Below are 15,988 nucleotides of genomic sequence, written 5' to 3' on the forward strand. Positions count from 1 at the left end.
CATCCCTGTCAGTCTCTTTGCACAGGTTAGTGAAAGACGCGTACCTGCTTACCATTTATATTAAAAACAATAACCTTTATTTTATCAGGGTGTCATACTGAGACCAAGGTCTTTTGTACCGATGAGTCCTGAATTGCATAAATTACAAAAAATAACACACATCAAAATCTAAATACAAAATGCAAGCAGACAGAAAAACATTGTCATAAAAAACAACACACATTCATTAGTAATAAGATCCTCAATCAGTAAAGGAGGAAATTTTGCTTAACTGTTGTCACTACATTCCTAAAGAAAATGATGTACTTTCTACTCCATACATTTTTCCTGACACCTGTCGTGACTATCCTTTATCTGATGACTGTTATTTATCGAATTAAACTAACTATGTTTAATTGTTACTCGATTAAATTAATCATGTAACAATTAACTCATTAGGAATTTGGGGCACCATCGGAAAAGTTGTTTAACAAGTTACTATCTCCTGACTTAAACTCTATAGATATCTCTTACATCAATAACAGTTAATTATTACCTCATCAATCTTATTCTGAACATCGCATAATCCTTGGATCCGCAAGAACCCTAGCCCTTCTGAATATTCAGTACAACACAAATTGATTGAATAATTTATTTATTTACTAACTAAATAATAACACAGAATACAAATATACACTTACATGAGATAAAAAATCCCTAGTGGACTGACAAGATATGATGGCTTGTTACACATATGGAGAGGGAGGGGTAGGTAAAGCGAGGGAGAGACCAGGAGAGACAACACTTGGATACATTTGGATGCTACGCTCACGGAAATATTAATACCCAAAAGTTTTAGAACATCTACTCATTCAAGGGTTTTTCTTTATTTGTACTATTTTCTACATTGTAGAATAAGAGTGAAGACATCAAAACAATGAAGTAACATACAGTGGGGAGAACAAGTATTTGATACACTGCCGATTTTGCAGGTTTTCCTACTTACAAAGCATGTAGAGGTCTGTAATTTTTATCATAGGTACACTTCAACTATGAGAGACGGAATCTAAAACAAAAATCCAGAAAATCACATTGTATGATTTTTAAGTAATTAATTTGCATTTTATTGCATGACATAAGTATTTGATACATCAGAAAAGCAGAACTTAATATTTGGTACAGAAACCTTTGTTTGCAATTACAGAGATCATACGTTTCCTGTAGTTCTTGACTAGGTTTGCACACACTGCAGCAGGGATTTTGGCCCACTCCTCCCTACAGATCTTCTCCAGATCCTTCAGGTTTCGGGGCTGTCGCTGGGCAATACGGACTTTCAGCTCCCTCCAAAGATTTTCTATTGGGTTCAGGTCTGGAGACTGGCTAGGCCACTCCAGGACCTTGAGATGCTTCTTACGGAGCCACTCCTTAGTTGCCATGGCTGTGTGCTTCGTGTCGTTGTCATGCTGGAAGACCCAGCCACGACCCATCTTCAATGCTCTTACTGAGGGAAGGAGGTTGTTGGCCAAGATCTCGCGATACATGGCCCCATCCATCCTCCCCTCAATACGGTGCAGTCGTCCTGTCCCCTTTGCAGAAAAGCATCCCCAAAGAATGATGTTTCCATCTCCATGCTTCACGGTTGGGATGGTGTTCTTGGGGTTGTACTCATACTTCTTCTTCCTCCAAACACGGCGAGTGGAGTTAGACCAAAAAGCTCTATTTTTGTCTCATCAGACCACATGACCTTCTCCCATTCCTCCTCTGGATCATCCAGATGGTCATTGGCAAACTTCAGACAGGCCTGGACATGCACTGGCTTAAGCAGGGGGACCTTGCGTGCGCTGCAGGATTTTAATCCATGACGGCGTAGTGTGTTACTAATGGTTTTCTTTGAGACTGTGGTCCCAGCTCTCTTCAGGTCATTGACCAGGTCCTGCCGTGTAGTTCTGGGCTGATCCCTCACCTTCCTCATGATCATTGATGCCCCACGAGGTGAAATCTTGCATGGAGCCCCAGACCGAGGGTGATTGACCGTCATCTTGAACTTCTTCCATTTTCTAATAATTGCGCCAACAGTTGTTTCCTTCTCACCAAGCTGCTTGCCTATTGTCCTGTAGCCCATCCCAGCCTTGTGCAGGTCTACAATTTTATCCCTGATGTCCTTACACAGCTCTCTGGTCTTGGCCATTGTGGAGAGGTTGGAATCTGTTTGATTGTGTGTGGACAGGTGTCTTTTATACAGGTAACGAGTTCAAACAGGTGCAGTTAATACAGGTAATGAGTGGAGAACAGGAGGGCTTCTTAAAGAAAAACTAACAGGTCTGTGAGAGCCGGAATTCTTACTGGTTGGTAGGTGATCAAATACTTATGTCATGCAATAAAATGCAAATTAATTATTAAAAAATCATACAATGTGATTTTCTGGATTTTTGTTTTAGATTCCGTCTCTCACAGTTGAAGTGTACCTATGATAAAAATTACAGACCTCTACATGCTTTGTAAGTAGGAAAACCTGCAAAATCGGCAGTGTATCAAATACTTGTTCTCCCCACTGTATATGGAATCATGTAGTAACCAAAAAAGTGTTCAAATCAAAATATGTTATATTTGAGATTCTTCAAAGTATCCACCCTTGACAGCTTTGCACACTCTTGGCATTCTCTCAACCAGCTTCACCTTGAATGCTTTTCCAACAGTCTTGGAGTTCCCACATATGCTGAGCACTTGGACAATCGCCCAACATCAGTGCCCAACTTCACTAATGCTCTTGTGGCTGAATGGAAGCAATGTTCCAACATCTAGTGGAAAGCCTTCCTAGACAAGTGTAGGCTGTTATAGCAGCAAAGGGGGGACCAACTCCATATTTTTGCCCATGATTTAGGAATGAGATGTTTGACGAGCATTACTTTTGGACATATAGTGTAGCTAACATTAGACTATAACTAGCAATGCAAATGGATTTCTGAGATACGAATAATATTACCACACAGATCATACACCTTACGTTAGCTAGCTAACTAACAATACGCTTCAACTTGCGATGAAAACAACTTTCTGACAAAATTTGAAATGCATAATATCTGAAAATGTAGCTAGCTAGACTCTTACCTGTATACATGGATGGACGCTTCTCCCTCTCTGTCACGGATGACATGGTTGCCGTTAGTTTGAAGATGTAAGACAGGTGTTTTAGACAACAGCCTTTTGTGTTCTCTTTTCGACTCCCTCCACATTTGCAATCAAACGCCAGAATCAAACTCCATATCCTTAGCTATCATACTCTTTTTCCGCCATGCATTCCACTGATTTCAAAACTTGATCAACTTCTTCTATGACAAACATACTGTTGATCGCAGTTTCTTCCCCATCACTGTCATCAGAAGACTACAATGTCCAGTTCAATACAAATTTAACCTAAATCAGGGATTTCCTCATCGTCTGATACATTTTTAGAGTCAGCATGGCACGACCATCCTCCAGAAAGTAGTCCATCAACCTTATCCCACTGATCTTTGTCAATAGCGCCTGCTAAATTCAGGGCAGAAATGTTGTTGAGAGAGGTAGCAACACTTTTGTAGTTCTCCATATATTTAAAAATAAAGCTGCGGTAGCAAGTATTATCTACACATACTGAGCAGCTCATGTTATAGACAGAAGAATGCTACATGGCAGACCAATCCGAACTTATCTCTCGGGGTGTACAGCCCGTCCATTATCTCAGCAAATCATGGCTAGCGGGAAGGTTCCTGCCTTTTTCCGTGGCTAAACAAACTAGGCTGGTAATTTTAAGAATTTATTTGTATTTACAGATGGCATACAAGTCTGTTATTAAGGCATATGAAAGTTCACATGTTCCAAAAGGCATTTCTGCCAAAAAAACGCATTTTGATAAAAATCAAATGCCTCTTCTGTGAAGTAGTGATGTGCAACATACGTCTAGCTTCCCGAAACGTGTCACACATGCCTACCATGTCTTTGTCTGTTGGCTTTTCTGCAAATAAAACAATTAAATACGGATCCCATTTCAACCCACAAATCCATTTGCACAAAGGCCGATGTTGTTTTCTTAACATTTCCCCAAATATTCGCATAACGTCACAAACCTGCTGCTGCTGCAGTCATTCAATGGCAGTGGCATTGGCATATGTTCTTCAAAGAGAGGACGCTCTAATGACAGAAATAATGTAGCCTAAGCTAGTAAAAATAGGCCTTTTAAAATATTAAATCATGACAGGAGCCTTTGATTGTTATTAAAGAGATCAATTCCAGAAAGGATACTTTAGGAAACTTTCTGAATGGACATCAAATCAAATTTTATTAATCACATACAGCAATAAATAAATAAAAATACTATACTTAAATATATAAATACTTAAATACTTATTTTCCACCATAATTTGCAAATAAATTCATTAAAAATCCTACAATGATTTTCTGGATTTTTTTTCTTCTCATTTTGTCTGTCATAGTTGAAGTGTACCTATGATGAAAATTACAGGCCTCATCTTTTTAAGTGGGAGAACTTGCACAATTGGTGGCTGACTAAATACTTTTTTGCCCCACTGTACATGAGTCATGATGAGTTTTCAACATTATTAAAGTGACTAGTGTTCCATTATTAAAGTGGCCAGTGATTTCAAATCTATGTATATAGGGAAGCAGCCTCTAATGTGCAAGTGATGGCTATTTAACAGACTGATGGCCTTGAGAAAGAAGCTGTTTTTCAGTCTCTCGGTCCCAGCTTTGATGCACCTGTACTGACCACACCTTATGGATGATAGCGGAGTGAACAGGCAGTGGCTTGGGTGGTTGTTGTCCTTGATTATCTTCATCAGCTCCTTTGTTTTGCTGATGTTGGGTGAGTGATTACACTCCCAGGGCCCTCACCTCCTCCCTGTAGGCTGTCTCATCATTGTTGGTAATCAAGCCTACTACTGTTGTGTTGTCTGCAAATTTGATGATTGAGTTGGAGGAGTGCATGGCCACGCAGTCATGGGTGAACAGGGCGTACAGGAGGCGGCTGTGCACGCATCCTTGTGGAGCCCCAGTGTTGAGGATCAGCAAAGTGGAGGTGTTGTTTCCTACCTTCACTACCTGGGTGTGGCCCGTCATGAAGTCCACGAACCAGTTGCACAGGATGGGGTTCAGACCCAGGTCCTCGAGCTTAATGATGAGCTTGGAGGGTGCTATGGTGTTGAATGCTGAGCTGTAGTCAATGAACAGCATTCTTACATAGGTATTGTCCAGATGGGATAGGGCAGTGTGCAGTGCGATGGTGATTGCATCGTCAGTGGATCTATTGAGGCGGTAAGCAAATTGAAGTGGGTCTTGGGTGTCAGGTAAGGTCGAGGTGATATGATCCTTGACTAGTCTCTCAATGCACTTCATGACAACAGAAGTGAGTGCTACGGGGCAATAGTCATTTAGTTCAGTTACCTTTGCTTTCTTGGGTACAGGAACAATGGTGGATATCTTGAAGCATGTGGGGACAGCAGACTGGAATAGGGAGAGATTGAATATGTCCGTAACACACCAGCCGGCTGGTCTGCACATGCTCTGAGGACGCGGCTAGGGATGACGTCTGGGCCGGCTGCCTTGTATGGGTTAACACGCTTAAATGTCTAACTCACGTTGGCCATGGAGAAGGAGAGCCCACAGTCTTTAGTAGCGGGCTGCGTCGGTGGAACTGTGTTATCCTCAAAGCGGGTGAAGAAGCTTGTCCGGAAGCAAGACGTCGATGTCCGCAGCGTAGCTGGTTTTCCCTGGTTTTTCCGTTGTAGTCTGTGATTGTTAGTAGACCCTCCCCCATTGTAAATAGACCCTGTAGACCGTTATTGTAAATAAGAATTTCTTAACTGCCTTGCCTAAATAAATAAAGGTTAAATTATAAAAAACAACATCGCTTGTCTGAGCCGTCGAATTGCGACTCCCCTTTGTCTCTATACTGACATGTTGCCTGTTTGATTGCTTTACAGAGGGAATAACTACGCTGTTTGTATTCGGCCATATTCCCAGTCACCTTGCCATGGTGAAATGCGATGGTTCGCGCTTTCAGTTTTGCGTGAATCATGTATTCCGATTGGTCAGACCAGCGTTGAATAGTCCTTAGCACAGGTTCTTCCTGTTTGGGTTTCTGCCTATAGGAAGGGAGTAGAAAAATGGAGTCTTGATCAGATTTGCCAAGGGAGGGCCGGGGAGGGCCTTGTAAGCATCCCAGAATTTGGAGTAGCTGTGGTCGAGTGTTTTAGCAGCGCGAGTACTTCAGTTAATGTGTTGATAGAACTTTGGTTGCATTTTTCTCAAATTTGCTATGTTAAAACACACAGTTACAATAAATGCCACCTCAAGATATGTGGTTTCCAGTTTGCATAAAGTCCAGTGAAGAATATACACAACTCTGACTATAACCGAAGAGCATTTGATTGTGAGGTATTCTAGTTCGGTTGAACAAAAGGACTTGAGTTCCTGTATGTTATCACAATCATACCATGAGTATTTATTCATGAAACATACACTCCCGCCCTTCTTCTTCCCAGAGAGATATTATTTATTCCTGTCTGGCTGTACAGACTCAGACAGTAAATCCCGAAAGAGCCATGTTTCCGTGAAACTAAGAATGTTACAATCCCTGATGTCTCTCTGGAAGGAAATCCTCTCCCTGAGCTCGTCAACATTGTTATCCAGAGGCTGAACATTAGCGAGTAATATAATCGGAAGCGGTGGGTGGTGTGCTCGCCTCCTGAGTTGGACTAGAAGTCCACTACGAGTACTTTTTCGCTAGCAGTGTTTTGGATCAGCCTCTGAGGGGTACGAACAAAAGATCTGATTCGGGAAAGTCGTGTTCCTGGTCGTAATGCTGGTAATGCTAGTGAGTTACCGCCGCTTTGATATCCAAAAGTTCTTCCCGGCTGTATGTAATAACAAAATATTTCCTGGGCTAATAATGCAAGAGTAACAGATAAAACAAAGTTTCCTAAGAGCTAGAAACACAGCAGCCCTATCCGTCAGGCACAAATTTCCTATAGGCCAATAGAGATAATCAACTAATTCACACACACCCCCCCGTAAAAGGACTCATCAATCAAGCCACCGATGTATGTCAGACACAAGCACATTTTTTGTTTTAAACGTATAAATAAACCTAAGCCTAACATCTTAAAGTAGGCTATAAGATAATGAATTGACAAGGAAAGTATAATAGGGAGAAAAGACAGCTATGCAATATTATGAAGATGAAATTGATAATCATTAAAATAGAAACAAATACACACATGTCCATAGCATATTTATCAGTGTCAATAACTCTATAAATTAAGAAAATATTCTGTATCAAATTATACCATGCCAGGTTGGAGAGGATTGGTGCATTGTTCATTTGACACAACGTCGGCGCATTATAGGCCTCAGAGCCAGAACATCAAGTGCCATAGCCTATAGGCTAGCATTTCTACCCCCCTTGCGTCTAGCCGGATGTTTATACCCCCCTGCGCGTCTAGCCGGATTAGCTGCTGTAGCATCAAATGACAGTTGGAACGAGGAGGAGATAGACTAAGTTAGAAAAACAATTGCTTATAATCATTTACCAGAATGCAGCAGTCACCACTAGCTGTCTGAATCTCCGTGTCTCCAGCTCGCCTAGCGTAGTAGCGACTACTGAATTGGCTCCCTGGCTCACCTATTGCTACTCATTGGACCCTATGATCACTCGGCTACACATGCCTCTCCCTCTCTCTTTCTATTCTGGTTAGAGCCAGTTTGCGCTGTTCTGTGAATGGAGTAGTACACACTGTTGTACGAGATCTTCAGTTTCTTGGCAATTTCTCGCATGGAATAGCCTTAATTTCTCAGAAGAAATTTCTCCAGATACTCAACTAGTCTAAAGAAGGCCAGTTTTATTGCTTCTTTAATCAGTACAACAGTTTTCAGCTGTGCTAACATAATTGTAAAAGGGTTTTCTAATGATCAGTTAGCCTTTTAAAATGATACACTTGGATTAGCTAACACAATGTGCCTTTGGAACACAGGAGGGATGGTTGCTGATAATGGGCCTCTGTACGCCTATGTAGATATTCCAATAAAAATCTGCCGTTTCCAGCTACAATAGTCATTTACAACATTAACAATGTCTACACTGTATTTCTGATCAATTTGATGTTATTTTAATGGACAAAAAGAAGGAGCTTTTCTTTCAAAAACAAGGACATTTCTAAGTGATCCCAAACTTTTGAACGGTAGTGTACATCACATGATCTAGGCCTAGTTGAGGAATGTTGATCCATCTTTCTCTGAAAATGCTTTTTTCTAATTGCTATATCGTCATGACAAATGTTAAATTAGTAATTTCTCTATCTCTCTATCTATCTACATCTCGATCTCTCTGTCCCCCTCTCCCACCATATCTGTCAACCACGAGACAAAACAGGATGATCACAGAACTCTGTGGACTTCCAGGCATTTCCTCATCTGGCGCATACTGTAACATACCAGAAATATTCCAAAGGAAATGAGCAAAGCTTTTCCCCATGGGGACCAGCCTTACTTTGGCCCAGTTCTGCCTGCATTACCCATAACCCCTATTTCACTATTGCAATTTAATCAGACTCAGAGAGATGCTTTCCATCCCAAAACATCAGTCGTATCCTATCAAAATGGCTAACCTTTTTTCCTACAGAAAACAGCACTATACTGTGACATATTCTCGCTGTTAACTTAATTTCTGCCTTCTCATATAAGAAAAGGTACAACATAAATCGCGCTTGCGTTGTCAACAGGAGTAATTAGGAGCTTGTTTAGTGCCTAATTTCCAATGACTTTACGATTCTGTGTGATTTGTAATTTTGTTAAGTTGAGCTTCATCTTTCTGAGAAACTTGAAACTGCATGGTTTCAGTTTGTGGGCTTCAGATGTATTTTGTTAGTCATTCCAATTCTGCAGTTTTCACTACCACTTTAACGAAACATCTAAAATGTGGCCAAGTATCCCCTCGCCCTGTTGTTGCTAGGCTACGTGCTTTCATTGAGCTCTCCTGTCGAATGCTAAGTGCTTTTGCCATTAGCCTGAATTACAGTAGCTTGGTCTATTTATGAAAAAAAAAACATTATTTCACCTTTATTTAACCAGGTATGCCAGTTGAGGAAAAAGTTATAATTTACAACTGCGACTTGGCCAAGATAAAGCAAAGCAGTGCAACAAAAACAACACAGAGTTACATATGGAATAAACAAACGCACAGTCAATAACACAATAGAAAAAAATCTGTATACAGTGTGTGCAAATGAAGTAAGGAGGTAAGGTAACACTTAAATGTCTTACGTCGGCCACGGAGAACAAGACCTCAGTCCACAGGACACATTGGAATCAACATTGGCCAGCATCCCTGTGAAATGCTTTCGACACCATGTAGAGTCCATGACCCAACGAATTGAGGACATTCTGAGAGCAGAAGGGGGTGCAACTCAATATTTGGAAGGTGTTCTTACTGTTTAGTTTACTCAGTGTATGCCATGTCAATTAATAAAGCTGATGGAACAACCAGAATGTTTAGGGTAAAATGTTAATGAAGTGTTATTTCTTCACATTTTAGGCGTAGCAATGTGCACACGGCTGTAGGCCTACTCTCAAATGTTCCAAAATGCAATTTGCGGGAAAACACTGTTCTAAAATGTGCACTGCAAGTAGCAGAACGTTTCACACAAGGCGCCTTTCCTTTGCCGGGCAGGCCGTTCGGGAATATTTTGCAAAATGAAAGTATACCCACATCTCCAGGCACCTCTTCACCACAGTAGAGTTTAGTACGGTAGAGCACACTACAGTATAAATTACTGTACTGTACATTAATTTACTATACTTTACTCTGCTGTATTGTACTGTTCTTTACTGTACTGAACTATACTCTGCTGCACTGTACTAAACTCTATTCTAGTGTGCTCTACTGTACTAAACTCTATTATACTGTGCTCTACTGTACTAAACTCTATTCTACTGAGCTCTTCTGTGCTGTGATGTCCACATTTGTGAAACATAGACATCTATGATTGGTACAGATTTGGTCCGTGGAATTGCCCTACGACATCTTCCTTTGGTTCACAGCCTTTACATCCCATCTGGGTTGACTGTTGACTGTTGTCCAAGAAAAGCACTTGTTGGAAAAAGACTGGCAAGATGGTTTCTATGGTTACTGTGTGTGAATACCCCTCATCAAGCCTCTGTCTGTGAAACTGGCCTCATGGGAGCAACAGTACACACACACACACAGTCTCTGATATGAATACTGCATCTGCGTTAACACGCTTGGGCACATGCAAAATCAATATTCCTTGATTTCATTTATTTTGCCTTATGTAAGGGTGTTCTCCAGTGCTGTACTTTACTTGTACTAATGGATGTTGCTTTGTCTTACCCTTTTTTGCTTTGAATATGAGGGGTTGGTACGTTGGATCCTCTTGCTATTTTATTATTGATGGCCATAAATGCATTGTGGTGAAATTGATTCCTCACTAATGTAGGGAAGGAATGGATCTTTCCCATTTCGGTGTAAATGGCACAGCCTCCCTTTCCAGAGCACATATTGAACTGCTTGAGTCAGCAATTATGAAGCGAAATTGCTCTGTCATGTTAGTGTGGTTTCGGTTCCCCATTGCCTATCCATTTATGGTTGTCTTTACCATACCGTGTACATTATCACACAAGGCTAATGCTGGTCAATGCTTTCTTTACATCTCTGTCATGTCAGTTACCTTGTGGTGTTCATACGATTTCAAAAATGGGAACAGCAAGCTGTTTAATTGTTATGACTGCCTTACAAAAGCAGTCACAAGGGATTCACAAGCACCTCTTCTCGTTGAGGCAGCGTTGTTGGGAGTGTTGCATACAGTATTTTGCTTCTCTCAAGCCCTTTACCTTTGCTGCAGACAACAACAAAAAACTGCTGTTGATTTGGTGTCGCCTCTGTCTCTTGTGAAACTCTACTTGTGAGAGCCTATGACCTTGTGAGAGCCTATGACCACTGCATAGCTGGAGGTCATCCAATGGTGATTTGAGGAGAAAATGTCAACATTGTAAATAGAACTTCTATGCTGCAAGAATTGAATTCTCAAGTTATTTTCTCTCTAGGCTAGCCTACTTCAATGTGCTACTACCAAGGGCCTATTTAATCAAACATGAGCTCAGATTAAATGAATAAAAAATTCACCTTGTGCCATAATGATGAATTTGGGGAGTCATGTAAAGGTGTGAAAATCAAACATATTCAATACCAGTCCAAAGTTTGGACACAGCTACTCATTCAAGGGTTTTTCTTTGTTTTGACTGTTTTCTACATTGAACAATAATAGTGAAGACATCAAAACTATGAAATAACACACATGGACTCATGTAGTAACCAAAAAAGTGTTCAACAAATCAAAATATGTTATATAATGTATTTGAGATTCTTCAAAGTAGCCACCCTTTGCCTTGATGCCAGCTTTGCACACTCTTGGTATTCTCTCAACCAGCTTCATGAAGTAACAGGTGTGCCTTGTTAATTTGTGGAAGTTCTTTCCTTCTTAATACATTTGATCCAATCATTTGTGTTGTGACAACGTAGGGGTGGTATACAGAAGAAAAGGGGTGGTATACAGGTAAAAGACCAGGTCCATATTAAGGCAAGAACAGCTCAAATTAGCAAAGAGAAACGACAGTCCATCATTACTTTAGACATGAAGGTCAGTCAATGCGGAACATTTCAAGAACTTTGAAAGTTTATTCAACTGCAGCCACAAAAACCATCAAGCGCTATGATGAAACTGGCTCTCATGAGGACCGCCACAGGAAAGGAAGACACAGAGTTACCTCTGCTGCAGAGGATAAGTTCATTAGAGTTACCAGCCTCCGATTGCAGCCCAAATAAATGCTTCACAGAGTTCAAGTAACAGACACATATCAACATCAACTGTTCTGAGGAGACTGTGTGAATCAGGCCTTCATGGTCGAATTGCTGCAAAGACACTTTTTTTGGTTACTAGAACATTCCATATGTGTTATTTCATTGTTTTGAAGTCTTCACTATTATTCTGCAATGTAGAAAATAGTGAAAAACCCTTGAATGTGGAGGCGTGTCCATACTTTTGACTGGTACTGTGTGTATATTCCTCACTTCAGAGATACCATGCTGTACTCTAAACACATACCACCAACCTTGGTTTTTTGGCAATAAAGTATCTTGTATCTTGTATGAGTAAAACATAATATTAAACTGTTCCTGTGCCTGTGTAATAAAAGTGTACTTTTTTTAGCAACGTTTTATTAGCATGTCACAAAATACTTTGGTAATTGCATAGCAATGAGCTGAGAGTTTGTGTAACTACAGTACACGAGGAATAGTGACGGTTCCTTATTCCACTTATGTAATAACTTCATTATTATTACATTATAAAGCAATTTCTATCATTTCATTATGACGTTATAAAGCAATTTCTACAATTTCTATATTATAAAGCAAGTCCTATGTAACTGTTGCTATTTTAATAATCACTAGTTACTCCACATGTTAACTGGATGTCAAGTGTTACTGTATTACCTTAAGTCACTCATTATGAAAATAGATTTGTTAGTCATTTTGAAGATGCAAAAGTGGTTTTCTCTAACGTTGAGGCGATTTCATGTCCCTCATATTTAACTCTAGGCTATATTAAGATTCATATCTGAGAGCTCTCCAAACCATGTGCTTATGATCATATATCTAAACTAATTCAACTGTTAAAGTTTTTGGTTCTTCATCATCATCATCATCGCAGCTAGCTAGCTGCTATCCGAGTGACTCCTGGCTAACGTCGGTCCCGGAGCAAGCACCAGTTAACCTGGAGCTACCCATGCTAGGCCCTTTCTCCCAGCTAGCTAAAAAGGCCCATCAGTCACTCCTGGGCTACAATACCCGGACCCCTTCTACTGCCGGTACGGGGCACGGAAACCCGCCGATTCCTCAGGACTGGACTATGACGTAATCTGCTCGAGGGGGTACTCAACTGGCCTCTACATTGCGACGTCCCCTGAATCGCCATGTCTCCAGCCAGACAGCCCAACCACTCACTGGACCCCTATTGATCACCCGGCTACGCATGCCTCTCCCTAATATCAATATGCCTTGTCCATTACTGTCCTGGTTAGTGATTGTCTTATTTCACTGTAGAGCCTCTAGCCCTGCTCAATAGGCCTTAACCTACCATTTAGTTCCACCTCCAACATATTTTATTTTTTATTTCACCTTTATTTAACCAGGTAGGCAAGTTCAGAACAAGTTCTCATTTACAATTAAGACCTGGCCAAGATTAAGCAAAGCAGTTCGACACATACAACAACACAGAGTTACACATGGAATAAACAAACATACAGTCAATAATACAGTAGAAAAATAAGTCAATATACAATGTGAGCAAATGAGGTGAGATAAGGGAGGTTTTATTTAAATACCTTCAAATATTATTTGGTTTTCTGAGACTTGTATTTGAATATCAAAGAAAACACATTAGTTGCCTTTTAGTTGAAACTCTATATATACTATATTCAACTACCTTGAGAATTTCAAAAGTCAAATACACTACAAAATACAACTTTTTTCTGCTTAGGTTTGTAAGGGTCCTCTCTGAAATATGTTGATCCCCTCAACTTCTACAGTCATCGTTGATAATGTTTGAAATATAATTTAACACAAGTTCCTGTAATACAAGGATGCACTGTATCTTGAAGACTTTCAAATGTGTCTGATCTCATCTCCCTTTTCTCTTTCATCTCCCCGTCTACAGGCTTTGGATCAAGACCGGACTGCTTTACAGAAGGTGAAGAAGTCTGTGAAAGCCATCTACAACTCTGGTCAAGGTAGTCTCGTCCTCTTACTCAGTCCATCCTCCTACACGTCCCCGAAAGGCCTCATCCTCTCAACTGTTCTGGTTTTGCGCCTCCAAAAATTTTTTAAAGCACAAATATCTAGCTCAGTGCATGAAATATGTGATTCATCACTGCACAAAAATGTATGTGTGACGGTGGGACTGTCGACATTGTGCGTTATGTTTTTTTTGTCCTGTATGGACCACATACAGTGGGTGTATATTCTCTTGTTTTATCTCAGTGAAGGAGACCCATGGCGCACAATTGCAAGTTTGTTTGTTACTAGCTAGTGTACCGTCACAGTGGAGGGAGTTCAAATATCAAAAGCAGAATTTTAAAACACACACGTCTGAATGACAGTCCCAGCTACCAACAACTCATAGTTTTCCCCCACAATTTATATTGGTGTCTTTTAATGGTTACACGCGGCATGAGCAAACGTAAAGTAATAGTGGCTCGGGCGACAAAATTCTCTGGGGCAATGGGATTGAAAGGCATTCGGTGTGCGGTCAGCCTGCTCTGAACTCTAGTTCACATATAAGTGACGATACTTTGTCGTCCTGTGTCCCTCCAATATAAATCGATGCAAGGCTTTCACATTAACTTCTCTAGGATAGGTGGGACGGTAGCAGAAAATCCAGAGAAAATGTAACGCGCCAAATTCCAATATATTACTATAAAAATCAATCTTTCATGAAATCACACATGAAAGACACCAAATTAAAGCTACACATGTTGTGAATCCAGCCAACATGTCTGATTTCAAAAAGGATTTACGGGGAAAGCACACCAAACAATTATGTTAGCTCAGTACGTAGCCACAGAAAAACACAGCCATTTTCCCAGCAAAAGATAGTAGTAACAAAAACCAGAAATTGAGAAAATAAATCACTAACCTTTGAACATCTTCATCAGGTGACACTCATATGACATCATGTTTCACAATACATTTATGTTTTGTTCGATAATGTGCATATTTATATCCACAAATCTCGGTTTACATTGGCGCCATGTTCAGAAATGCCTCCAAAATATCCGGAGTAATTACAGAGAGCCACGTCAAATAACAGAAATACTCATCATAAACTTTGATGAAAGATACATCTTTTACATATAATTAAAGATTCACTTGTTCTTAATGCAACCGTTGTGTCAGATTTAAAAAAAACTTTACGTAAAAAGCACACCATGCAATAATCTGAGACGGCGCTCAGATTTAACAACACTTCTCCGCCATTTTGGAGTCAACAGAAATACAAAATTACATCAAGGACCTTGAGCATTCCCCCCAGTGGCAAACCGTTATCGGGGGAGGGTCTATATTAAAGAAAAGTATTGGCTAATCCCACCATACATTTGAGGATTTCATTGATAATTTGGTGTGTCTAAATACAAAGTTTGATTGGTGTTACTCAATTTATATGAAGGGAAATTACATTGTGAGTGAAATGATTAATCATCACTTTAGCAAAATATTTTTCAAGGGTTAATGACCTTAGATTTGAGCATCTGTGGCCTCCATTTAAGAAAATCTAATTAACAAAATTGATGTTACTACTCCTACTTTTGGCGCAATGTTATCATAATGGTAAAAACTCGAAAGTCATTAAGCTGCCATATTAGGTGATTTTCCAAAATGCCATTCCCAAATGCCAATAAAGAACGATATAATAACGATATAGTATCCCTAATATCTATATACATTTCATAGACTTAGGGTACCAGTTATATGTGAAGAAAATATTTTGATCTGTTGAATATGAAAGGGACAGCATACTTAGCTCCAGCACCCAAACGTTATTAATGAATTGTTTTGAGTGAACATGTTGTTTTTTCATGTGTTGTGTCACCTCCTCTGCTTGCAGATCACGTCCAGAATGAAGGGAATTATGGCCAGGCACTGGACAAGTTTGGTAGCAACTTCATCAGCAGGGACAACCCCGATCTGGGAACCGCCTTTGTCAAGTTCTCCAGCCTCGTCAAGGAGCTGTCCGCACTTCTGAAAAACCTGGTGAGATTTTTAATTTTAAGGGATTTTAATAAACAGATAGTGAACATGGCTCTGTGTTAAAACTGTGCGTTGCCGTGAGTTCGTTTTGGACTTGGGGACTGTGAAAAGACCCCTGGTGGCATGTATTGTGGGATA

At 40.2% G+C, this 15,988-nt stretch overlaps 1 protein-coding gene across 1 annotated transcript in view; it reads left to right on the top strand.

Annotated features, from left to right (window-relative positions):
• The window catches only part of asap1a (ArfGAP with SH3 domain, ankyrin repeat and PH domain 1a), a 159,985-nt gene that overhangs the window by 40,035 nt on the left and 103,962 nt on the right, over positions 1 to 15,988 (top strand). The window contains exons 2-3 of the mRNA XM_071362569.1: positions 13,761 to 13,833; positions 15,708 to 15,853. Of these exons, the coding sequence (XP_071218670.1) occupies positions 13,761 to 13,833; positions 15,708 to 15,853 (219 nt within the window). The remainder of the gene's footprint in view (positions 1 to 13,760; positions 13,834 to 15,707; positions 15,854 to 15,988) is intronic.

This window comes from Salvelinus alpinus, chromosome 23, assembly GCF_045679555.1.
Source record: "Salvelinus alpinus chromosome 23, SLU_Salpinus.1, whole genome shotgun sequence".
In the NCBI taxonomy this organism is placed as follows: domain Eukaryota; kingdom Metazoa; phylum Chordata; class Actinopteri; order Salmoniformes; family Salmonidae; genus Salvelinus; species Salvelinus alpinus.